Raw genomic sequence first — 27,947 nt, forward strand, 5'->3', positions numbered from 1 at the left:
TCTAAAACATTCTAATCAAGTCCCATAATAACAAACTGTAAACTCACGTTCTACCAATTTTCAGTCTATGAAAATCAATGAAAATAACTATTCTAAGGATGAATAATTTATTGCAATACTGCATAGCAAATTTCACATTGAAATGGTTAAGAAACATTCACAACATCTAGCACATAGCACAAAGTTAAAATCAATCTTTTTTAAGAAACATTATCACAGATGAAGAGTATTATCATACTGTACATTTACTGTTGCATTTTCACATTCGACACAAATGAACTTTCAGTTACATCTCTGCATGCTTTTCTGCATGATAAATTCTGGACACCTGCACTAAAAGTGGGCCAGTGTCTGGGTCCGACAACCACTGCTGTGCAGCAAGCGGACTGTCAAGCATCTGTAAGAATGCTGAAAATGGAGGGGGAAAAAAATAAATCTCAAATTCTTGAAACAACAGAACGCTTTCTGAATATTGCATGCCAAATTAAAATGAAACTTTATCGTATTTCCTGTTTTAAAAAGTTTGAAATGACACAACTAATTTGATTTGAAATAAGAGTATGACTTACCTAATAAACATCTTGGGTTGTTGAGACCTAATTGCACCTGTGGGTTTGCCATGATGGCTTTATAAACAGCACCATTTGTATCCAGTCCATCGTCTAGGTCCTGAGGTTGTGTTTTTCTGTCACCCAACAACCAATCACACTGAGATATATACATAACAATTACACCTTCATTTAAGTCGGTTCATGTCAGGGTACAACTATGTAGGTCTATATCAAACCCAGGAATTCAAAATATGTTTAAAGAATAACTTACTGCATCATTTTGATTGTTTCTGCTGATACGCAATGCATCTAAAACATCTTTTTCTTCAAACCCCATTTCAACCAGGTTTTGCAGCATCTACCAATCAAAAAGAAAAGTTGCCTCTAATAGCTGCAGTATTTCAACATCAAAATATACACTTAATGATAAAAAATACATTCACATGCTGTATACAGGGCTATTTTCACCCCTGTTTTCCTTTAAACAGAACTCTAAATTATAGGACTCGCCATTGTCCATTTTGTCTTGGTGTACCTTATGATTTGGCTTGAATTCCCGCCTGCGGTATTCTCTGAGGGACTGTAAAATGTTTAACTTCGTAGTTTGATGCCCATTAGTTGTATTCATTGAAGTTTTTTCCTCCTTCCCACCAACAGCACCTTCCTCCTTCCCAAGAAAATAAACACAGTAATTGTGGCAAATTGAGTACTTTTGTGTTGTTCACTTAGCCTTCATTCGTCAGTGTTATGAATAATGAACAAACGCATACTGGCCTAAAATGACATACAGTGTACATGAAGTAGCAATAGAGTCTGTTGAATAAAGCTTTGAAGTTATCATGGACTTTGTCATTATTTTCAATACATATTGATTTTCTGCATCTAACAAACTGACTGCATTTGTCAGTGTCGATTTGTATCATTTGAAAAGAATATTAATACATCTACATTTATATTTCCAATGATCTCTACAAATTGTAATGATAGCCATTTTCTCATGAATGCTCTGCAGTTGTGAACAATGGATGTATGAATCTTGATAAATATAGTACGTCTATTTTAATGGCTGGGAGACAGAAATGAAAGTAGAATGTATTAAAATATATAAAGTAAATTTCAGTTTTGAAAATACACAAAGGGTATGAACTGCTACTTTTCATGAAGCACTCACACACCCATCTTCACTAGCCAGGTGTGATGCTCCAGTGTTTCTCTTTTCAGGTGAAAACTGTGAACACCATAGAGTGCCACCCTTGGCTAGTGAAGATGTCACACATTCCATCAATTATGTCGGAGTGAAGTGTTGGCAGTTCATAATTTCATGCATTTTCAAAAGTGAAATTTATTTCTTAGGAGTCTACCTTGGTAATGGAGGTCCCAGGGAGAGGTTCATCAATATCTGTATCAGCTTCATGCTGGATCAGCCACTCCATAGAGGACATCACTGACATGCTAAAAACAAATGCCTTATTTTATTTATCTCCTTGATGAAAGAAAGAACTTCTTGAACAGAATTTAAGAGATAAGAAACTCAAGAATTTAAGCGAATAAGCATGATCAGCATGATTGCTGTAAACCAGTGACTCACAAAATATGTCCCAATGTCTGATACATCGTTAAATTTAATCAATGCATCAGGCCTTGAAACTAACTTTTTATGTCACCAGTCCAGCCGGATTGATGGGGTATAATTTCAACCAGTCTGCAGAAAAATTTACCAGTGTACCAAAGTTTTTCAGAAATAATTTAATATATTTCGTTAATGTTATTAAAATAAGATATCAGAATTTAACTTGATAAGCCTCATACAATATTGTAACACTTATGTGAGATTTATTTTACAATATGCACCAATCTTCTGATATCTACAGAGGAATGCCAAATGTGTGTTTAAGATTCCATAAGTATGTTTTCCAAAATGATGTTTAAGAAAATTGACCAGTCCCATCGTACTGACTAAAACAAACTTCAGTCAGTCCGCCAGACTTTTAACCAGTCACAGACTGACAGGTATATGTTAATTTCGAGCCCTGTGCATTTTTTCCCAGTACCCCTACTTTAGAACAAGTGCATGCAGACAGATGAGTACATTTCCACACTCTGCCATTGTTTTAGTGTATTTTTATATAGTAAGCCATCATCTCATTCAGAGTGATCAAGGTAATCCTGGAATTATTCTAAATTCTGTTTATATATATATATGCATGTGGCAGTTTTTATAAGATGTAAAACATTTAACAGACTCGTTGAGAAGCAGTGCTTTTCTGGCTCTGTTTTATAAGATGTAACACATTTAACAGACTCGTTGAGAAGCAGTGCTTTTCTGGCTCTGTTTTTATAAGATGTAAAACATTTAACAGACTCGTTGAGAAGCAGTGCTTTTCTGGCTCTGTTTTTATAAGGTGTAAAACATGAAACAGACTCATTGAGAAGCAGTGCTTTTCTGGCTCTGTTTTATAAGATGTAAAACACATTTAACAGACTCATTGAGAAGTAGTGCTTTTCTGGCTCTGTTTTCAGGGAATCCCATGTCACACAGTTGTTTCAGTGCCGTGGTGTCTATCTCTTGTTCTGGAACTGGCTCTTTCAACATTTCTGTAATGAATTATTAAATTTATATTTGACCCTTTTCCACTGTGGATAATAATGCATAATCAAATTACAAGTATTTCCATTGTATTGATTAGCTTACCAAGCCTTTCCACCTGTATATTATACACTTCAACAAACCCACAGGCCTTATTGGTCACCTGAGTATTAGTTAAAAGTATCACTAGCCCCGAAGGGCTGAAAAACTATAATAATTTTCTGCTCTGCATACCCAAGTTAATTTCTAATATTCAGCAGTAATATAAAACAAGATATGTTTTAAAACAAATGAAATGCCCCCAAAAGTGCCCATACTGATGATTGATTGAATAATGTTTAACGTCCCTCTCGAGAATATTCACTGCCGGTGAAGGGCTGCAAAATTTCGGCCTATACTCAGCGCTTATGGCCTTTGAGCAGGGAGGGATCTTTATCGTGCCACACCTGCTGTGACACGGGGCCTTGGTTTTTGCGGTCTCATCCGAAGGACCACTCCAATTAGTTGCCTTCTACGACAAGCAAGGGGTACTGAGGACCTATTCTAACCCAGATCCCCACGGGATTCCCATACTGATGAGACTTTACATAATGCAATATGCTATATCAACACTATATGACTATTTTGGGCCCACCCTAGAGTCAGAACCCTAGCTGGGGTTGCAAATTCACAATTTTGGCATATCCCTTTCTGCTTTTCCTATATATGCATTTAGTTTTTATACAATATTAGCAAAACTAAGGAAGACGTTTTTTAAAAGATAAAGAAAATTAATCACTATGACCATTTTGGCCTAACCCTGATACCAAAACCCCTACACCTGGGATCATGAAATTTACAGTTTTGGTAAAGGGCTACCTGTTTCTTCTAAATATCCATTTACTTTCAATGTAGTATCAATAGTATTAAAGAAGATGTTATTTAAATGTTATACACATACATATAAACACTATATATATATAAAGTTTGTTTCCACCCTGGAGTCAGAACCTCTACCACAGGGATCATGAAATATACAATTTTGGTAGAGGCCTTCCTGCTTTACATGACTTTCCGATTAGTTTTTCTTACAGATGTACGGTTGTAAAGAAGAATTTTTCAAAATTTTGGCTGTTTTTCCCTGTGGCTGTCCCTTAGGCCCCAGGGGTGAAGGAGTCTTAAAATTTTACAATTTAGGCCCACTTTGTCCCAAAGATGCTACATACCAAATTTGGAAAGAATTAGAATGGTATTCATTGAGAAGAAGTTTAAAATGTTCAATTGTTAACATACTTACAATGACAGACACAGACCAGTAGCAATAGGTCACCTGAGTGACCTAATATAGAATGGATACATGAGGCAATAGAAAAATCCATAGTCCCTTAATTTTCTTCAGAGGTGGCAACATTTCCCCCAAACACACATTTTAAAACTGTTTCGTTATACTGAAACCGCGCAATGGTTTACACATTCTAGTAAACGTGTGTTAATATTATTTACTATACATACTAATTCAAATTGTTCTGTTCTATTATCACATCCAATCATTTTGGATTCATCATTTGGCATAACATACATGTTTTATGCAGTGGCAGATCCAGAGGGGGGGGGGGGGAGGGATTAATGGATTTGCTGCAACCCTCCCCATTGGATGAATTATAAGTTATCACCGTTTGCCATTTTGGGGTCTTCCACCCATCCACCCACCTTTCGTAGGTGGAAAAGGTACAAACTGGAGCCCCCCCCCCCCCTCCTTTTTAAAAATTTTCTGGATTCACCACTGCAATGTTACATGCAGGTGAAGACCATTACGATTCACAGAAAGTTTTGCTACCAAACACTTTCATAGGACACTGTCAGTGAGGAATTAGTCATCAACTATTGCACAGCTTTACTGGGAATTAGTCATTTTACGATAATTCAAGGAAATCAGTAATTTCTTATGACCTACTTTTGTATAGTGAAATAATGAAACTTACCTTCAGCTTGATTGAATATTTTGGAGGCTTCTGGATTTAGACCTAAGATTTTCTGTGAAGCCTCTATCAAAGATATCAATATTTTTCTAAGCTCTGTCTGGAACTGAAAAATACATTTTAAAAAGTTATTGTTTTCTTCCAAAGCTTACATGTGGGTACATAATTCATTTCAAATATATGAAAAGACAGAATGTATAATACTTGTCTATGATAACAAACCACTATATGAAAGTATTAGATATACCAGTTTGAAATATGATTGAACAATTTCAAAGATTTCTGATCCAACAAACTAGAAAAATTAAAACGTTCCAACTGCATGTGCCTTTGAGGTGAATATAGCATTTGATTTCTCCAGCATTGCTCCAAAATTAAATTGTGATTTTCTAAATCCATACATTTTGAATGCTATTTTTTGGTCATTCAATGAAAAGTTGAGTCCCTTCTTACTCTCAATTAGATTTTGCCCTATAATTCATTGTATACTTTACATAGTATAACATATGTTATATCAAAACTAAAATAATAAGTCTATCCTGGACCCATTCTAGAGTCAGGATTCCGGGATTGCAAAATTCACAATTTTGGTACACCCCTTTCTGCTTTTCCTAAATATGCATAGTTTTCATACAGTATTAACAAAACTGAAGAAGTCTCTCAGATGATAAAGTAATTTAATCACTATGACCAATTTGACCCCTTAGATCATGAAATTTACAATTTTCAATTTTGTTAAAGGGTTACCTGCTTTTCTAAATATACACTTAGTTTCAATTTAATATCTACAGTAACTACAACATCTACAGTAACTATAACATCTACAGTAACTATAACATGTACAGTAACTATAACATGTACAGTAACTATAACATCTACAGTAACTATAACATCTACAACAACTATAACATCTACAACAACTATAACATCTACAGTAACTATAACATGTACAGTAACTATAACATCTACAATAACTATAACATGTACAATAACTATAACATCTACAGTAACTATAACATCTACAGTAACTATAACATCTACAGTAACTATAACATGTACAGTAACTATAATATGTACAGTAACTATAACATCTACAGTAACTATAACATCTACAGTAACTATAACATGTACAGTAACTATAACATGTACAGTAACTATAACATCTACAGTAACTATAACATGTACAGTAACTATAACATGTACAATAACTATAACATGTACAGTAACTATAACATGTACAGTAACTATAACATCTACAGTAACTATAACATGTACAATAACTATAACATCTACAGTAACTATAACATGTACAGTAACTATGACATGTACAATAACTATAATATCTACAGTAACTATAACATCTACAATAACTATAACATGTACAATAACTATAACATGTACAGTAACTATAACATCTACAATAACTATAACATGTACAATAACTATAACATGTACAGTAACTATAACATGTACAATAACTATAACATGTACAGTAACTATAACATGTACAGTAACTATAACATCTACAGTAACTATAACATGTACAGTAACTATAACATCTACAGTAACTATAACATGTACAATAACTATAACATGTACAATAACTATATCATCTACAGTCACTATAACATCTACAGTAACTATAACATCTACAGTAACTATAACATCTACAGTAACTATAACATGTACAGTAACTATAACATCTACAGTAACTATAACATGTACAGTAACTATAACATCTACAGTAACTATAACATGTACAGTAACTATAACATGTACAGTAACTATAACATGTACAGTAATTATAACATGTACAATAACTATAACATCTACAGTAACTATAACATCTACAGTAACTATAACATGTACAGTAACTATAACATCTACAGTAACTATAACATCTACAGTAACTATAACATGTACAGTAACTATAACATGTACAGTAACTATAACATCTACAGTAACTATAACATGTACAGTAACTATAACATGTACAGTAACTATAACATCTACAGTAACTATAACATGTACAGTAACTATAACATCTACAGTAACTATAACATGTACAGTAACTATAACATCTACAGTAACTATAACATGTACAGTAACTATAACATCTACAATAACTATAACATGTACAATAACTATATCATCTACAGTAACTATAACATCTACAGTAACTATAACATCTACAGTAACTATAACATCTACAGTAACTATAACATGTACAATAACTATATCATCTACAGTAACTATAACATCTACAGTAACTATAACATGTACAGTAACTATAACATCTACAGTAACTATAACATCTACAGTAACTATAACATCTACAGTAACTATAACATCTACAATAACTATAACATGTACAATAACTATATCATCTACAGTAACTATAACATCTACAGTAACTATAACATGTACAGTAACTATAACATCTACAGTAACTATAACATGTACAATAACTATAACATCTACAGTAACTATAACATCTACAGTAACTATAACATGTACAGTAACTATAACATGTACAGTAACTATAACATCTACAATAACTATAACATCTACAGTAACTATAACATCTACAGTAACTATAACATGTACAGAAAGTATAACATCGACAGTAACTTACATCGACAGTAATTGAGGACTGCTCGACCGTTTTGGCTGTCTGAGCCTTTGGCAGTGTTGATGTGAGTTTGGTGATGATGTCTTCGGTGGGAACCTTTTTTGAGTCATCCTTCTGCTGGATTTTAAGACAAATTGAATTTCATATGCATGTATAACTTCCTATCAACAAAGAATCATTTTTTTGTCAGAACTTTTAATCCAATAAGAAAAGATGAATTAATTTCTGCATGATACCTAATAAATTAGCTATCTCATTAAAGTTTTTTTTCCACTCAACATTCATCACTTACATTTGATGTGCGATCTTTTGTGTCAAAGTTCATGGCAGGCATTCTTTTCTTCAGTAACAAAAGTTCATCTGAAATGTCAAGTATTAAATTTTCTGAAGTTGAAATTTTCACTGGGCACTATCAATCATAAATGATAAACTATGAATCCAGACAAATTGCTAAGCCTGAATTCTAATTCCTCATGAATTTCATACCATGCACTCATTATTTAGGAAACGCCAAAATATCAAACAAGAGATTCGATCATGTGTCACATCCCTCACCTAAACATTGCACTTTACTCCTTGATGTTTGAAAATAGTAATTTTCACCTAATTTGTTCCGATTTTAACTTATAGATTTAGAGAGAGAAATCCATATTAAAGTAGTACTGTAGAAACCAAAGTAGTAAATAAAGTGTACATTTAAGAAGTAAATAAAGTGTATATCTAGATAAAATGTATATTTAGTAAGTAAATAAAGTGTACCTTTAGTAAGTAAATAAAGTATACATTTAAGAAGTAAATAAAGTGTATATCTATTCTAGATAAAATGTATATTTAGTAAGTAAATAAAGTGTACATTTAGTAAGTAAATAAAGTGTACATTTAGTATGTAAACAAAGTGTACATTTAAGAAGTAAATAAAGTGTACATTCAAGAAGTAAACAAAGCGTACCTTAAACAAGTAAATAAAATTTTTCAGAGTCAGAACATGATGTTATGGACTACAATTACCCTGCTGGCTGCAGAAGTATTCAATGATGCACAATTAATAGTGCTTCCTGAAAAATATGCCAGCAGAACAAAGACCCATGTCATGTTCACTGAGGTATCTTATTCAATACTTAAACATTGTACATGTATATTTGAATTCCCCCCCCCCCTCCCCCCGATAACCCATCCTAAGGTTTCGTAGGTAGAACTAGAACACAGTTGATGCTAAACTACATGAGGATGCTTGTAATGATATGCTTATTCTCTTACAGTTCACAACATTTTTTTTATATAATACATCAGGGTTTGACACTAAGGCACGTCCGACCGACCGAGTCTACTAAATGATAGGTCCGGTCGGGTAAAATGTCGATTTACTAGTCCGACTGGTCGTGTTGAAAAAATAAACAAGAAACTTTATTTTAAACCATAAGATATCTTATTTTCAACTTATAACCATTTTTCGTTGTTGACACATGTGCGGGAATGTCTCGACTTCTCGTCCTCAAGGAAGGATGTTCTGAGAAAAAAAAAGGAGTAGGTTGGGAAGAAACAAAGTAGGGCTTATGAAAAAGAAATTTTAAAAAAGCGGTTAAGGTCATTTTATTCTAACAAAAGACTAAAGAATTTCCGTGCCGAGTAGAATTTAAAGAAACAGTAAATGCGTTTGAAAATAAAAGCATCAAATTGAATGACAAGACTAAAGATGTTTTTGAGACAATTAGGTACGTTTGTCATTTGAATTGAGTACTTAAATATGGAGAAACCATCAGGGTTTCTTTTCTCTGGATAGTGGATGTAAGGTCAGGTCTAGTAAATATCATTTGAAGTAGCCCGACTGGTCTAGTACTCAAGAAAGTAAATGTCAAACCCTGTACATGTTTTAATTCCATAAACTAAAGTCAGAATCAATCATCCCTGGCCTAAGTAGAATATAAGTATATTTGTTCATATGCACTTCCATTTGTCAAATAGTACACGTTAGTCCATAGTTTCAGTCAGACCCCTCAAAATGCATGGGGTGGAACCCTCTTCGCCGGGGAAAATTTCTGGATACGCTCATATACATGTAGCTGCGCTCACTCTAACGGTAGTTCCGTCAACAAATTAGCAATAAATTAACAATTGACCCATGTACATTACAATACACATACAATAAAATGGAAGAAGTCCCAGAATACAACTTTTCATTCACATGTAACTTTTATCAATTAAGCTAAAATGACATCTTTACCGTTATTTTGTATTCCTTCTTCAAAAACAGTTTTTTCCTCTGATAAGACTTTTCCTGTACGCACTGATACAATTCGATGATAAAGGGATTTCTTCATACTTTCTGCAGGACTAGAAAAATAGTTTAATGAAATTATCTTTAGTTCATCTATCTTCATATCAGTTTTCAATTCCGTTACGAAATCCTGTCCACTCATGCTAGTTATCCGTACTCTGAGTCCTGCTTGAGGAAAGATGCTGGAGTCTGATACATACATATTTATGAGGAGATAAAGTTAAAACAAACACAGGATCTATTAACTTAAATATTTACTGAGACCATTCGAACTAAAGCGTAGTTTTATTTATTTTTGGTATATTGATCCCGATGTATTTGTAACAGGCCGGGAGAAAATTCAACGGACCAGACCTGGATTGGAACCCAGGCCCCCTGAATCTCTGGTCAGGTGCTCTACCAACTGAGCTATCTGACCACCCGGCGATCGAATTCGTCTGACTTTGACACTGTGACATTTGCCTGTTTTATAGTTAAAAAACCAAAACAACTCTGGACATCTGAGCAGCTCTTACCCAAACATGAGGGAAAGAGACGTTCTTAAAGCTTAAATAGGCCTATGGTTTATTAGATGATAATTGTGCGAAAATAAGAATGAGGGCAAAAAAAAAAAAAAAAAAAAAAAAAAAAAGACGATACATATAGATTTATAGATTCGTGACAATTCTCTCTCTCTCTCTCTCTCTCTCTCTCTCTCTCTCTCTCTCTCTCTCTCTCGTGGAATAAAATGTCTTTATCATTAAGTTAGTATTTGCATTATTCAAAGAATCCACAGTATTAATTTTAGAGTTTCAATAATTAGAAGTCTGTCCCGCGATCAAAGTCTTGACGCACTGAACATTGAAACTCGAAAGCGCATTATAAATGTCTACGCACACAACTACAAACCAAGTATATATATTCATTAAAACAAACAAAGATCACAATCCAATCATTTATAGCATTGATAAGCAAATACTGAACATTTTACTGAAAGATATCTTTCTTATTTTCTTCGTGTTCATTTAATGTATTTGTCTCTTGACATGGGATTTTAAACTTTAAAACACCTTTATAAAGAGCACGGTCTTTCTTCTCTTTACAGATACCGTTTGAAATAGACCTTGGAGATAGTATATGCTTGACTAGATACAATATGGCGAACGAACAAAGATCAGATTAAGAAATGTTTTAAATACAGATGTAAATATTTTGAGGAAATTGACACACATTTTGAAATATCTAACTTTCATGGTGGGACGTCGTCTTACTAGGGAAGAGTAGGTAAGTGATTCTTTCATTAAAATCGTGAGATAGACCTAATCCTGACGTTCTTACAAAATGAAATGACACCGCAAAGTAATCTGTTGAAACTATCTGATTTGCATGATACAGTTATTATTAACCGTTTCTAATATGATGTTGATTAGAACAGACCTACATTGCATGCCTATTTCACAAGTATAGTTATTCCTCCTGTTTATTACGCATTTATTAATAATATTCCGAACTCACAAAACTGGGTTTCGTGTATCATTTTCACATTTTCATTTCAAATTAATTACAAAACACCAATCATAGACCTTGTCAAGCGATTTCGTATTTGTGATATGTAAATGTACTTATATATGTAGGTATTTATTCATAATCTCATACAGTCACATAATTTACACATAGTCTTACTTTTAGATACATTTCATACATATTGTAGTGATAACACACATATTTATACACAAATGTACATTGTTATATATATATATATATATATATATATATATATATATATATATTGGCGAATGAACAAATATATATATATGTAGACCTATATGTTTTGGCGAATGAACAAATAACTGAACACAAACACTTTAAATAAATTAGGGTCATCAATTAAAATCTTATCTCATATCAAATTCAACTTAATGTGACATCAACCTTCCCACTGCATGCGTATTGATTTTTTTCCAAGCTAACACCATCGATGTAATTTTGACAAGTGTGATTCAGGGTATTAAGAAATGACGTGCGAAATCATTGCAAATCATTCTATATATTCTATAGATTTCAGACTACATAATGAATGTGTAACTCAGACACGTAGATAAACTCCAGTCCAATTTAAGCCCTCAATTGCTATAAAATGCAATCTTTCACAAACATCGAACCTGCTCTCAATTTCCGACTTTTGATGAAATTCTTTCATTGCTAACGTCAACTACTATCCCGTCGAACTCTTAAAATTAATGATGTTAGTCAAAGACCCGAGCGCGACAATATCCGTGCAAAACTTGGATGGTCTTTACACAATGCTTTTTAAATTTACTTGGAACATTTTAATGCTAGAAGCGCACAATCGAAAGTTTTGTGTTTTCGCAGAACGGATTTAAATACTGTTAATTTAAAGAGCTGTGGTATCTTTAATTCGTTAGCTGGACGAGATGTTTCACTGCCTTTACTTTGAACCAGTTATAATGTCAATGTTAAAGAATGAAAATGGAATTTCTAAACAAAATATTTACATGTACATCTGCATGTTCACCTGTGTTGTTAATGATGGTTATTTTGTTTGTTTTCATTCTAATTTATTCTTACCTTACGCTATGCTACAAACATACGCCATTCAATTCAATCTTTCTAGCACACCCGTTTCGTAAAATAATTTTGTTAATTAATGTTCTTTGTCATGCTAATTTTTACACCTTTCAGAAATTCTGGCTGGGGGGTGTAGGCCAGTGCCCAAGTTTTTTCAGTACCGACAACAATTTTTATCAGTACTGACAACTCAAAGGCAATACTTTTCTACATTTGTCGGTGAATATTGGATGATATCGCATATTTCGTTGTACATATACGAGGGCTGTTCGATATGTAATGTATATTGTACCACAGCGCGGTAACGCTTTGCACGAATAGCTCTATTCAATACCTTTCCAACGGTATAAACATGAGCCTTCAGCTCCACATAGTTTTAAACTTTTTATAGTTATTTCAATAAAGCCAGTCGTTGACCACTGTTGTAAAAATGGTTGGGAAACGTGTTGAGAATATTGAAGAAATTAGAGCTTCTATAAAAGTGCTCACAAAACTCGGTCATTCGGTAATGCAGAATTTTACTGAATTGAAGGAAGTTTATGTGTCTGATAAGGTATCTTTTGAAACAGTTTGTAGGTGGAAAAAGAAATTTCTGACTGGCACAGAGTCCGTCAAAGATGCAGCAAAATCTGGTCGACCTGTGACTGTAACAGGCAGGGCAAATGTCTCAAAAGTCAGGGAATTAATTGAAAGTGATGACAGATACACGATTCGTAATATTGCCAAAGCTGTTGGCATATCGCTATCGCGGGTGCATTTCGTTTTGAAAGTACGAAAGATTTCTGCCAGGTTGATGCCGTATATATTGACAGATGACCAAAAACGGGTACGGGTTCAAATCGCTAAGCAATTGCTCAAAATGTTTCCCAAATTCAATCAAAGACAATTTGCAAACATTGTTACTGGTGACAAAACATGAATTCACTATTTCGAACCAGTAAGAAAAATTGAAAACAAAATATGGCTAACTAAATACGGTAGAAGGCCTGTAGTGGCCAAAAGAACCATAAGCACAAAGAAAGTTCTTTATTGCATAGTCTTCTCATGTGATAGTATAGCCGTACAAATTCCGGTACCGAAGGGCAAAAGTGTTACAGGTCGGTATTGCCGAGATGTTATACTAAAACAGCTCAAGAAATATTATCATAAACGACGCCCTGTGTCAGGATTTAGGCACGTTCGTCTACTTCATGAAAATGCTCCATCACATACATCTGAGCTTGTGAAGCAAGGTTACCGTCTTGTAACACCCACCATACTCTCCAGATCTAGCTCCATGCGACTCTTTCCTTTTTCCAAAACTTAAAACGTTCTTATCTGGTCGTCGTTACATGTGCAAATCCCGACAAGTCTTTGGCTCAGCCATCAGTCAGTGCCTCAGAGGTCTACCCAAATCACCATACCGTGACGCATTTCAGAAATGGATTAAGAGATTGAAATTATGTATTTCAAACCGCGGAGAATACTTTGAAGGGATGTAATGTTCATTTCACTATTTGAGTCGAATGATTTTGAGATATCGTACAATACACATTACATATCGAACAGCCCTCGTACATGTACTACGGACTAGCAGAAACATGGAACTTGGGATGTATCGTTCAGAACTGGGACCGAAATATCTTTGTCTCGTCTTGTTACGAATGAGTTGTACCGCTCTAAAATTTCTAATAACTTCTATTATCCGTAAACCTTCATAACCCATACAATGTCATTATCCGTAAACCTTCATACACTATACAATGTCATTATCTGTAAACCTTCATACACTATACAATGTCATTATCCGTGAACCTTCATACACTATACAATGTCATTATCCGTAAACCTTCATACACTATACAATGTCATTATCCGTGAACCTTCATAACTCATACAATGTCATTATCTGTGAACCTTCATACACTATACAATGTCATTATCCGTGAACCTTCATACACTATACAATGTCATTATCCGTAAACCTTCATACACTATACAATGTCATTATCCGTGAACCTTCATAACTCATACAATGTCATTATCTGTGAACCTTCATACACTATACAATGTCATTATCCGTAAACCTTCATAACTCATACAATGTCATTATCCGTAAACCTTCATAACTCACACAATGTCATTATCTGTAAACCTTCATACACTATGCAATGTCATTATCCGTAAACCTTCATACCCACACAATGTCATTATCCGTGAACCTTCATACACTATACAATGTCATTATCCGTAAACCTTCATACCCCCAAACAATGTCATTATCCGTAAACCTTCATACCCATACAATGTCATTATCTGTGAACCTTCATACACTATACAATGTCATTATCTGTAAACCTTCATACCCCCAAACAATGTCATTATCCGTAAACCTTCATACCCATACAATGTCATTATCTGTGAACCTTCATACACTATACAATGTCATTATCCGTAAACCTTCATAACTCATACAATGTCATTATCCGTAAACCTTCATAACTCACACAATGTCATTATCTGTAAACCTTCATACACTATGCAATGTCATTATCCGTAAACCTTCATACCCACACAATGTCATTATCCGTGAACCTTCATACACTATACAATGTCATTATCCGTAAACCTTCATATCCCCAAACAATGTCATTATCCGTAAACCTTCATACCCATACAATGTCATTATCAGTGAACCTTCATACACTATACAATGTCATTATCTGTAAACCTTCATACCCCCAAACAATGTCATTATCCGTAAACCTTCATACCCATACAATGTCATTATCTGTGAACCTTCATACACTATACAATGTCATTATCCGTAAACCTTCATAACTCATACAATGTCATTATCCGTAAACCTTCATAACTCACACAATGTCATTATCTGTAAACCTTCATACACTATGCAATGTCATTATCCGTAAACCTTCATACCCACACAATGTCATTATCCGTGAACCTTCATACACTATACAATGTCATTATCCGTAAACCTTCATACCCCCAAACAATGTCATTATCCGTAAACCTTCATACCCATACAATGTCATTATCTGTGAACCTTCATACACTATACAATGTCATTATCTGTAAACCTTCATACCCCCAAACAATGTCATTATCCGTAAACCTTCATACCCATACAATGTCATTATCTGTGAACCTTCATACACTATACAATGTCATTATCCGTAAACCTTCATACCCATACAATGTCATTATCTGTGAACCTTCATACACTATACAATGTCATTATCCGTAAACCTTCATACCCCATATAATGTCATTATTCGTAAACCTTCATAACTCATACAATGTCATTATCTGTGAACCTTCATACACTATACAATGTCATTATCCGTAAACCTTCATACCCCATATAATGTCATTATTCGTAAACCTTCATACCCATACAATGTCATTATCTGTTAACCTTCATACACTATACAATGTCATTATCCGTAAACCTTCATGCACTATACAATGTCATTATCTGTGAACCTTCATACACTATACAATGTTAGTATTCGGATCTGTTTTCCCTTGGAGTAATTTGAGGCAGTTATAACAAACAAATAAGAGACGTAAAGAACATTTTTTCTATTGTAACAACACGCGAAGGTTCTATATTGAATGCAATAAACTACCGGTAACATTAGTGTTTCAGGCATATAATGTAACATCATCGATATCACGCCCTTGTTTTGCTTTCTGCCTTAGTATCAGCCCTCAAGAGGTATCGGACCCTCGCCCCTTTGCTCGGGCCAATATCATCAACTCGGGCCGGTACGAGGTAGCAGACCCAGATCATAACAATGTGATATCCTATATCTCAGTTTCTTTTCAGACCTAGTCGAGGTTTCAATCTCTAATCATTTTTACACAATTTCTATCAAAGAAAGATTGAATACACATTTGCTGTTTACACGCACGCAACGACATAAATATTCCCGTTATTGTAAAAGATATTCACACAGTACATCCATTAAAAATTACGGGCCATCATTAATATTCCGACGGAAAAAAAAAATACGCTTCCCTCTCATCTAGTTGTTACTCTATGCATTCAAAAGTGAAAATGATTCAATATTGATATATTTTTGGATATATTGCATTACAAAGATACGAATTCATTATAATAAACCTTCATACGTGTACGATCGAATAATTGTATTCCATCAAAGATCACATGAATACGCTTTTACTGGCTATATATCGAGAGGGTGTGACGTCTAAGTTCAATCCGGTCCGTGTAATTTAAACCTTCGAGGGGGTAAATGTAATTTAAACTGTTGATATGAATTTGTATCTCATTTCATTAATATCTTTTTAACTGTTATACAGATTGACTCGAAAAACACGATTTAAAAAAAAAAATTGATTTAAGGAAAATTATCTTTGATTATGCCGATCAAACAGTTAGAATTGGGTTTGTATACTATAATAGAAAACATATAGGATAACAAGGCTTTAAATTCTAAAGGTGTTTGGATAATTCTTACGGTTATCTTAAAACTGCTATCTTTCAGTTCACTTTTATATTGATTTTTTAGATTTGATATTTTATTATGTTACTGTTCTTTTCCTGCAGGAATGGCCACGCTGGTAAACAATCCATTGGACAATAATTTGTCTGGATCAAAACCAGCTCTCGACGACTCGCTAAATACTGGAGAGTTTATCCAATTGAAAGAAGCCAAACTGAATCAGGATGGCGTTCTTCAGTACAGAGACACAGTTTTAGACAAAGAAAATCTTCATTTAGTGGGCTCACTTAAAAATACGGAGAAAGACATTGTAAAACATGACATTGCAAAATGGTCAAAAGACAATGTCGCCAAAAATGATTCGGATGGCAAAACGGAAGTGACGGCATCTTCTCGGCCGGTTACAGGCGTTTCTGTGAAACATGTGGGAGACGAGAAAGCGGACACTGCACGTGATGCCCACAGTCCTTCTAAAAGGAACGGAATACGTTCATATTCCGAATATGGCAGATCAACCAATATCGCCAGACAGTCTGTTTTGGCTCCTGGGAAGGGCAGGTTCGACCCAATTCCCACCCCCAACAGCCGAGATTATCGAAGCATGCCCAGCCCACCTCCTAAACACATCCGAGTTCCTACCAAACTTATTCGACTGGCCACAGTCACCATGTCTGCGAAGTAAGAATTTATCCATGCTATGTTATGTAACCCATGTACATGTATTTAGGCGCGACAATGGCCGGTTTTTTTTTTTTTTTGCCTTGAAGTCATTCTATGTATCTCCGTCTTGAAAGCGAAATGAACGATAATAAAGATTTACCCCTTTCCCCACCCCGAACTATTACTATTTTGGCGTTGGCGATATACAAACTTTGCTTAGAAATAAAAATGATCAACTTTTCAGGTAGTTTTCCGAAATAAAAATAGAATGCATGTGACAAACAAAACAGTTCCCATGTTTTTGGACTTTTAAAAGGTGAAATATAGGACCTCTTACGTAATAGGGTCGATATTTCTGAAGGAACAATATTTCTGAATTTCAGAAGGGCCGATATTTCTGAAATTTTGAAGAGAAAACATCTCTAACATTTATATACGAGAACAAGAGGTTCTCGACATTATTTAGATATTGCCCGTTGATAAAATTATTGGCCCAGGTAATATAAGTCACCGAACATTCAGAGGTACTAGCAGTTCCATATCAAAACCTTATTATATATATTTAAACTTCATACTTATGGTATTTGTGATAATCTTTTACAATGGTTTACACATTACTTAAGTAACACATCTCAAAAGGTAATGGATGAAGACAAATTATCATCACCGATATGTACCAATGCTGGTGTGCCTCAAGGTTCTGTCTTAAGCTCATTGTTATTTTATTAAAATTTACATTACGGTAATGGTGTAGCAGTTAACATGCTTTCGTTCTGTAGTTTGTACGCAGATGATAATTCTCTGCAACATAAAGATTTAAATGCTAGAAATATTGAAATAGTAATTGAACCTAGTTTCAGCTGTATAGTGTATGAAGATGTTTTGGATCAAAGCATTCATGAAAATCAAAATCATGACAAAGCAACACTGATATACTGTATAATGAAAATATTGAAATTTCCGTATCGATTAATTATATACCTACATGTATGATACCTTTAATTAATCATTTGAGAAAACATTTGCGCAGTGCATGACAAAGTTGAAACTGATAGTAGCAAAGTTGAAACTGATAGTAGTAGGGAAATGAATTTGAAGTTTTTCTCTCTCATTCCCGTGATATATCTAGAGTCTATTTAGTTGAACATTTTTAACAAATATGCTGATTTTTTGGCCATTTTGGATGGAAAAGGTTCAAACTTAGGTCGCTTTCCCTTTTGAAAATGTTCTTGATCCGTCCCTTCATTTGATAAGCAGGTTTTAAATGTAAAATAAAAATTCATCGATTTTGGACAATCTTAATATTGAACACTCAGGATTTTCCTCGTGAAAGAAACATTTTAATGTACGTTCAATATTGTTTCGTATATATTTCGTTAGAGTACATGTATATCATATGTTTACAATAGGGAAGGAACCAAAGTATTTCATGATAACATTCTGTCGCGCATTCACCACACGCAAGCCTCTAAAACTCCGACAAAGCTTCCGTAACACTGTGAAGTCCCGCTAACTGCATCAATACCTATATAATGAATGACAAACAACGAGTCGCGCAAAATTCACAATAGTGATTATAACCGAAGAATTTTACAGAAAAACCCTCACAAAGTATAGATTTTTTTTACCTGCCACGGACGCTTGTAAATAAGAGAAAATTGATCCAGTATCGGCTTCATTATTGAATCATCAAAAAGAAGAAATGAAACTAAAGGGAAGTTTAAGCGTTTAGCAACTAGTCGTAAATGGTTGCTGAGCAGTATACATTTTAGTGCGGTCTGCTACTCGACCTTCATGAACGTCTGTTTCAATGTTCCCGCCATTACAGGATTCCGTTAAAATAAGATGCTGGCAATACCATGGAAGGCAAGTACAAGTCAAATTAGTGTTTGTGATGCATCGTATGTCGTGATTTGCAGTCCGATACCTGTAATGAAGCGCTAATGATGTTCTGTATTCGACAGCCCTTTAAAGCGAATTTATCATTAAACGCATAATGAAATAATGAATTTATGCATCCTTGTGCCAAGCTATGTGTAACAACGGTACATGTAAATGATACAGCTTTTATCACAGTGGAAATACATTGTAAGGAATATATGCTGTGAAGTCTTGGAGATACATGTAGACTACGTTATAAAAACTATGAAAGATTGTCATGAATAGGTTGGTTGGTTGTTTTAATTGATTTTATATTGTTTGACGTCCCTCTCGAGAATTTTTCCCTCATATGGAGACGTCACCATTGCCAGTAAAGAGTAAAAAAAAAATTAGGCCTACACATGTATGCCCGGCGCTTACGGCCATCTTTACCGTGTCACACCAGCTGTGACACGGGGCCTCGGTATCTGCGGTCTCGACAGAAGGATCGCTTCATTTAGTCGCGGTTTACGTTAAACAAGGGGTACTGAGGGCCTATTCTAACCCGGATCCCAACGGGCTGGCACGAATAGGAAGCAAACTTGACATGAAATGGAGACCGGGAAATTATTAAACTCTAGACAATAAATCCAAGTGCGGATGTGTTTATATGTTTTGCACGTTGTGTATCATTTAAACTACCTCTTTAGGAAGTTCTGTGTGGACTCTGTTGTCGTCGTGCATAATACATGCAAGTCGTATTTTTGTCTATTATCAGCGACTGTCAACTGCTAAAACAATTTAGATAAACACTTTGAATAAAACCCTGCACGGATCAATACCTTTTATAATTCTGTGGCAGTTTTTAAATAATTTACTAAATGGAGTTTTGAATGCTAGAAGGTAAGAAGCCATTACTAGGCCATATTTGAGTAGACACTGAAAACGTTTTCAATGATTTCAACCTTTGAACAGTAATCCATAACTCTTTAAACAAAGACTATATTGTCTAACAGAAACATAATATAAAACATTCATGCATACAATGTTGACAAAGACACTTATACGTGGATACTACTAGATCTAAAAAGCTTCAGATGGGTAAGTAGGCGTTCTATCCAAACTTCTGCTTCTACCTGATAATGGTCATCATCAACAGCTTGATTGTTCTACCATGAATATTGGGTGCGCATGGAGATTGAAAAGTTAATAATATTTAAAACAGAGAGTCCTAATTTAGAAGTTTAGTGAATGAGGTTTTATTGTGACGTTGTGGACACGTGGTGGAAGAGTACTCTATTACTGGACGGTATCAGCTCTTGTTGTGGGTATAGTTGGTCATGCGATTGGGTTGTACAAGACGTCCCTCCTTACTAAATGCAACTCTCTCGTTTCCGATCTTGTAAAACATAGCAAGTGGTGTGTGTTTTCTTCTAGTTCCCTTCCTTGGGGGACTGCAAACGCTACCCCTAAGAAGAGTGATCTCCCCGTCCACAACAACTGACTACGATCGATCTAGAAAGAACCCTTCTATCCATCGGGTGATCTTTCCTCTGATGCCGCAGTGCTGGTTTGTATATTGACAGGTTGTCACTTTGTCAAAGGCTTTTGGAAAATCCATAATAAGAATGTCTGCTTGTCGTTACTCTTGTTGATGGTGGCACCGTCTACAAATTCCACAAGATGTGTTTCGCAAGATCTTTTGCTGCAGAATCCATGTTGTAAATAATATGATAGTACATTGTATAATAATGGTATGTCATGGCCTTTGCCTGGTACATTACATGACTGACCAACATATGTTCCATTGACTGACAATCATATAGGTTGATAATTCTCAATCTTGAAGCATTCTCCTATCTCATAAACTGGGGTCACATTTGCGGATCTGCAATCCGATTGTACTTCTGATTTGTTAAAATGATGGTAAGAATTTGAGCTACATGTAGTTTTGATGCTAGTTCTTTAAAAGTATTCCTGGTTTGATGTTATTCGGGCCTGACGCATTGTTTGGATTCAGACTCTGTAAGAGCTTTAGTGTTCTATTTTCTGTGGGGTAGGTGCCTGCCTGTTTCAGCGTCTAATAAACTGAACCCTACTGTACATATTTATTGGAAGAAGAAAAAAAGACTGGTACTACTTGTAGAGTACAGTGACTTGTTTTACAGTGTTAAGTGAAGGATGTCGTCGTGTTACGTGAAGGATGCCGTCGTGTTAAGTGAAGGATGCCCTCGTGTTAAGTGAAGGATGCCGTCGTGTTAAATGAAGGATGCTGTCGTGTTAAGTGAGGGATGCCGTCGTGTTAAGTGAAGGATGCTGTCGTGTTAAGTGAAGGATGCCGGAATGTTAAGTGAAGGATGCCGTCGTGTTAAGTGAGGGATGCCGTCGTGTTAAGTGAAGGATGATGTGTTACGTGAAGGATGCCGTCGATTTAAGTGAAGGATGCTGTCGTGTTAAGTGAGGGATGCCGACGCACTGAAAATGTGTTATCCCATTGTTGTTTGCTCGTTTGCTCGGAAGAATTTAGTCTGATTTCCGTGTTTGATTGCATCTATCACAAATCTTTGCTTCTATGTATCTTTAAACTGCAATACGATGGAGTTTTCTGTGCATGTTCTAATGGAATTGCCATCTTCTCTGATTCTTTGACATTGCAATAATCGCTCAGATATTGCAAGATTTTGTTTTAAAATTCAAAATGATTTGATTGTAAAAGTGCTTCTACCATTAATCCAGGGCACGAGTGTATTTGTCAATATTTTGTCAATGATATCGATTTATTTCATTTCGCGATAAAACATTGACCTTTCAAATTGTCATGAAACCTACGTGTACAGGGGTATCTGTTTATAAACAAAAACAAGTCAACATTTATTAAATCTGAATGTAAAGAATGAATATGTTGTTTGCTTGTATCGTGGGGAATGTAAAGCTATGGAAATGAGAAGTATAATCGCCTATCATACGCATTACATGTACCCACACTTTCATTGTCTTTATACCTTCATGACACCAACAACTGAGACTTGTAGTCCTTAATTCAGTACACGAGGAGTCTGGTTAACGTGGTTGACAGTGTGACTGCCATGCAGGTCCCTAAAAGCTTCAAGACATCGTTTCATGTATGGTGTAATATCTAAACCATGTCAGTGTGATGTTGTACAGCATTTTTTGTATTGCTGTAGCAGGTCAACAAAGAAAACAGCATGTCGAAGTAGATATTCCCACACATATATCGGTCTCATTGATTTATTTACCCCCCACTTCATCAAACAAGTATGGAAATTCGAATTTTTAAAGTTACGACAGAAAGTTCTTTTTAAAAAGAGCGAAATCCGCTTTGCACCATTTAACATTGCATTAATCCCTTTTCCTATTAACTTGATTAAATACATGAACGTTAAGGTTTATACCTTTAACAACAAAACTCTCCAAACTTTTCTGAAACAAATCCTAACATGGCGACTCACTGACATGCAAAACAGCAAATCATGCATACAAATGGAACTTTTCAAGTGGTTCTTGCGAACAAATCTTTTTCTATTACTGGAGTATCATCTGTAGCAAAAAACGGTTCCAACAAATCGACCCCCAAATCAAGGTATTTCAACAAGACTGTTGTTTTCGCGATATATATATATATATATATATATATAGATAGATAGATAGATAGATAGATAGATAGATAGATAGATAGATAGATAGATACATTGTAGATAGATAGATACATTGTAGATAGAGATTACATAGGTCAGGTTTGTTTTTAACGTCCTGCACGTGAAGTAGCCGCTACATTGTCAGTGATTTACTTGGTTTACAAGAACGGAGTTTGATATTCTAATACTTAAGGACTTTTTACTTGTAGAACAAAACCAGCACCACGACCACCAATGAGTAGTTTGTACTATGAAGAACCGAAAAAGCCTAAAAAGGTGATAGGATGGGATGAAGCACACAGTGCCCGACCCCCATTGAGGATCGACATGGAGGGCCCAGGGCCCTGTACCTACTCCCCACAGAATAAACCACTATATGAAACAAACGCTCCATCATGGTCATTTGGAAGCAAAACACAGCCGGACAAAGGTATGTTGATGAATTTTGTAGATATACCACATGCTCCTGGGCGTGTTAACTCTCGCTGTGATGATGCTTCATTCGAACAATTGCTTGAAATATGCACCAAAACATTTACAGAATAGTATTTATCTATCATGATCACAGTCATGAACTCTAATTCAGTTTGACAAGAGGACAAAATGTTTGTCAATGTATGTATTTGATGTAAAGATAATGGCAACAGGAAGATTTGAACCTTTAAACTTAGGGATAGGATCAAATCATACGACTTTTGATAAAAAGAAAGCCCTGCTGTTTCGTTGTGGTTGATTTCTTTGATACCTGTGTGGATTTCAGATGGAGGAGGGGGAGGGAGAACCTCCTGGGAAAAGTCCTGGTTTCAGAGTCCTCACCTATACCAACAGAAAACAGACTTTTTCAGTGATAACGCGGTATTTATTTGGAATACTTTTCAATTTTCAATGATATACTTATTACCCAGATCAATTTTAATGGATCATCTCTTTCTCAACACAGTACTAACTAGTTGAATGTTGATTGCCTAATGTTACGGCAATGAAACAGTCGTCCTGATGGATCTGGGATAATCGAGTTAGATTTTCTTTTTAGACATGATATACTATGTGTTTATATTCCAGTGGCCTACTCCCAGCACCTACTCACAAAGACCTCTCCTGGGGCCTCGACAGAGGACAGTCATGGAATCCCCCTCATTCAGTATTGGCATAAGAAGAAAATTCGATTTAGCCAAACCTGGTATATCAATTTCTAAAGGGTCAAAGTAGCGTGTACCCTTTATAATAAGTTGAATGTGTAACTCACAGTGTGATGAATTTCTTTGAATGCTTCACAAGTATTCAGGAAACATTGCTGTTTACTACATGTACACAAACATTAAGCCTTTCCCCCAAATTTCTTACAGAGTCGACTAAGCAACCATCCCCTGTGGATTATGAGAGAAAACTAGCAGACAAAGTGGTATTCCAATCCAGCCCCGCTTATTCCCACCAATTACGACGGGACGGCACGATCCTATGGTCACACAATGGTAAGCTTCACCACTGGTCCAAATGTAGAATAAAATGTACAGTATTCTCGGTAACCCAGCCTTATCAAAGAAAGACCACAATGCCTCACAATGGAATGGTGCATTCCTCGTGCTTTTGACGCATTTCGGATCTGTCTGACAAATATAAAGTGTAACGGCAATTTCATTTTGATAATTGCCATAATTCTGCAACCCCACTCCAAAAAATGTTGATAGGGACTATTATTTTTGGCAGATAGTTAGTGGCAAATTATTTTATTTGATTGAACGATTAACGTATACTATGAAAATGTCAATGACTACTCAGAGGAGTGTTTTTAAATCTCTGTTTCGCCTCTTTATTTTATTTTTCATTTTAAGAAATTGGGCTTTTAAAATGTGAATTACAGAATTGTTTTGAAAATACGTAAGATAAAATATTTCATATTACCCTCCAAAGTTCAATTTTAACAATTAAACACATTTGAAGTGCAGAAAAGTCAAATCTGTACTAATAAATTTCACTAGATATGATTTACATCCCTTTCGTCAGATAATAATATCTTACATAGCTGGAGAACTGTAGCTCTCTGAGAAAATATTGGGACAGATCAGAGATCTACATATCCACACTTATAAAAATCTTCCGATTTACGGCTCACAAAAATGCTCACGGTTGAGGTCTAATATCGGTGTAGTCTTGTAATGCCGTCTCATAAATTTAAAATGAAACAATTCCTAACATATTTCCCTACTATACTTTGTCCAAATATACCTTTAAACCCCATATACGACCCGAAAACTCCCAGCTTCAAATGATTTCGTTCCCTTCCACTCGAGTGTAAGGGACCATGCGCGGCTTTTGTAGCATTTTCAATAATCAACAGCTTGTTTTAACATTAGATAAACTATATATATATATATTTTAAATTTCTATTAATAATTTGTGTTTATGATAAATGACTTGTAACAAATATTATGAATATATACCAATAGCAAAAGGGTTCAAATTGACTGGGTACGTCAACAAACGAAATCATTTGAGGCTGTGAGTTTTCGGGTCGTATGGGGCTTTAATAAATATTTGAAGGTATGTTTGGACACGAGTATAGTAGGAAAATACTATTCTTTTAAATATTGAATTCATGAGACGGCAATACAAGAATACAACGGTATGAGGCCTCAACCGTGCGCATTTTTTGTGTGCGCCGTAAATCGAAGGTTTTTATAAGAGATAGATCTGTAGCTCTCTGATCTGTTCCAATATTTTCCCCAGAGCTATAGTTCAGCAGCTATATATTACATTACTTTTCAAGAAGATTTGCAATTGATGTTAAAATTTAGTTATGCTAGTATTACCGAGGCAGGGGGTCTGGGGGCGCAGCCATCCAGAAGCTATCGACATTTTAACAACGTGAAAGGTGTGTTGTTTTTTTTTTACCGAGGCAGCTGCCTCGGTTGCCTCAATGGAAACTACGCCACTGTGTAACTTAAAATCAAGTGTGAAATATTTAGAAGTTAAAAACGTCCAGTGAAAAAATATCTATAGCTCAACAGTCAGCACCCTGAACTCCCCATTGTCTTGAGTTCTTGATTTATTGTAAAAGTTGACTTGAAAATTCGTGAGAGTCATATTGATGAGTAATCCATCTTTAATTTTAAAGCAGCAATGACATTTTGAATTCATTGTAAGAAAGTATTGTGTATATGAAGTTAAAGCTAGAATACGTATTCTCGTGTAAAAGTTCATTACTGACAGATATACATACGTGTACATGTATAAGTTTATCACTTCTTTTTCTACAGTTCACTACAGACAGATATACATGTATAAGTTTATCACTTCACTACTGACAGATATACATGTATAAGTTTATCACTTCACTACAGACAGATATAGATGTATAAGTTTATCAGTACTTCTACACTTCACTACAGACAGATATACATGTATAAGTTTATCAGTACTTTTACAGTTCACTACAGACAGATATACATGTATAAGTTTATCAGTACTTTTACACTTCACTACTGACAGATATACATGTATAAGTTTATCACTACTTCTACAGTTCACTACTGACAGATATACATGTATAAGTTTATCAGTACTTTTACAGTTCACTACAGACAGATATACATGTATAAGTTTATCAGTACTTTTACACTTCACTACTGACAGATATACATGTATAAGTTTATCACTTCTTTTTCTACAGTTCACTACAGACAGATATAGATGTATAAGTTTATCAGTACTTCTACAGTTCACTACTGACAGATATACATGTATAAGTTTATCACTACTTCTACACTTCACTACTGACAGATATACATGTATAAGTTTATCAGTACTTTTACAGTTCACTACAGACAGATATACATGTATAAGTTTATCACTTCACTACAGACAGATATACATGTATAAGTTTATCAGTACTTTTACACTTCACTACTGACAGATATACATGTATAAGTTTATCACTACTTCTACAGTTCACTACTGACAGATATAGATGTATAAGTTTATCAGTACTTCTACAGTTCACTACTGACAGATATACATGTATAAGTTTATCAGTACTTTTACACTTCACTACTGACAGATATACATGTATAAGTTTATCAGTACTTTTACACTTCACTACTGACAGATATACATGTATAAGTTTATCACTTCACTACTGACAGATATAGATGTATAAGTTTATCACTACTTCTACAGTTCACTACTGACAGATATATAAGTTTATCACTTCTCCTTTTACAGAGAAAACCCCTGGCCCTGCTGCATACAGCCCCAGGGTTGAACAGAGCAAATTGATGCGCCCAGCTTTCACGATAAGGAGTTTAAGGCGGGAAAAGTCGCATGTGTTGGGACCTTTTTCTACCTTCTAATTAATTGCAACTATTTGTTGTACGATTTTTTACGTGTTCTGTGATATAAGACTTTTTCTATGCATCTGTTATACATTTTTTATTTTAAAAACAAACATGTTTTTGTTTATGTATCGTTTGAATTCATACATAGGTATCTTGTTGAATATTGCTCAAAAGAGACGCTGCAGTATTTATTGTTTTGATCTGAAAATAAATAATATTTCATCTTATCATTTTCTCCTTCTTTATCGATGCTAACGTTGTTCGGAGCGGATCTAGGGAATAATTAGATGCAAGTTCACAATAGTTTATGGTATGGCAGGCCAATGTTCGTAGATGATCCTAAGCATTCAAGTTTTGCAATTTATGAGAGGTAAAGTATATTTTTGGGGTA

The 27,947-nt window shown here is 34.9% G+C and overlaps 2 protein-coding genes across 6 annotated transcripts; one reads left to right on the top strand and one right to left on the bottom strand.

Annotated features, from left to right (window-relative positions):
• Positions 1-93: 93 nt before the first annotated feature.
• On the bottom strand, positions 94-10,303 carry LOC125681596 (ubiquitin-associated domain-containing protein 1-like). Of its 4 annotated transcripts, none has more exons than XM_056153622.1 (11): positions 10,161-10,301; positions 9,950-10,059; positions 8,021-8,088; positions 7,732-7,842; positions 5,100-5,202; positions 3,035-3,146; positions 1,913-2,003; positions 1,087-1,218; positions 823-909; positions 570-708; positions 94-408 (listed from the first exon to the last, which is right to left on the bottom strand). In XM_056153622.1, exons 1-11 carry the CDS (start codon positions 10,199-10,201, stop codon positions 287-289), a joined length of 1,116 nt encoding a protein of 371 aa, XP_056009597.1. In that variant the 5' UTR covers positions 10,202-10,301; the 3' UTR covers positions 94-286. The 4 variants fall into 4 exon arrangements, with proteins under 4 accessions (XP_056009597.1, XP_048777714.1, XP_048777712.1 ...); XM_048921757.2 differs by having other exon boundaries at positions 7,732-7,845; XM_048921755.2 differs by having other exon boundaries at positions 7,732-7,845; positions 9,950-10,303.
• Positions 10,304-11,094: 791 nt separating this feature from the next.
• LOC125681441 (serine/arginine repetitive matrix protein 1-like) lies at positions 11,095-27,783 on the top strand. Of its 2 annotated transcripts, none has more exons than XM_048921543.2 (7): positions 11,095-11,262; positions 17,151-17,724; positions 23,432-23,652; positions 23,983-24,077; positions 24,285-24,402; positions 24,569-24,694; positions 27,444-27,783. In XM_048921543.2, exons 2-7 carry the CDS (start codon positions 17,153-17,155, stop codon positions 27,569-27,571), a joined length of 1,260 nt encoding a protein of 419 aa, XP_048777500.1. In that variant the 5' UTR covers positions 11,095-11,262; positions 17,151-17,152; the 3' UTR covers positions 27,572-27,783. The 2 variants fall into 2 exon arrangements, with proteins under 2 accessions (XP_048777500.1, XP_048777498.1); XM_048921541.2 differs by lacking the exon at positions 11,095-11,262 and adding an exon at positions 16,812-16,988.
• Positions 27,784-27,947: the final 164 nt, after the last annotated feature.

This window comes from Ostrea edulis, chromosome 2 (assembly GCF_947568905.1).
Source record: "Ostrea edulis chromosome 2, xbOstEdul1.1, whole genome shotgun sequence".
Taxonomy (NCBI): domain Eukaryota; kingdom Metazoa; phylum Mollusca; class Bivalvia; order Ostreida; family Ostreidae; genus Ostrea; species Ostrea edulis.

Bases quoted from the DNA above. Each gene is read 5' to 3' on its own strand.
- LOC125681596 (XM_048921755.2), bottom strand. From the start codon at position 10,205: ATGTATGTATCAGACTCCAGCATCTTTCCTCAAGCAGGACTCAGAGTA. The intron at 3,147-5,099 runs GTAAGTTTCATT...AATTCATTACAG, and splicing joins AATATTCAATCAAGCTGAAG to AAATGTTGAAAGAGCCAGTT. The intron at 409-569 runs GTAAGTCATACT...CTCCATTTTCAG, and splicing joins CAACCCAAGATGTTTATTAG to CATTCTTACAGATGCTTGAC.
- LOC125681441 (XM_048921541.2), top strand. From the start codon at position 16,964: ATGCCGATCAAACAGTTAGAATTGG. The intron at 24,078-24,284 runs GTATTTATTTGG...TTTATATTCCAG, and splicing joins ACTTTTTCAGTGATAACGCG to TGGCCTACTCCCAGCACCTA. The intron at 24,695-27,443 runs GTAAGCTTCACC...CTCCTTTTACAG, and splicing joins GATCCTATGGTCACACAATG to AGAAAACCCCTGGCCCTGCT.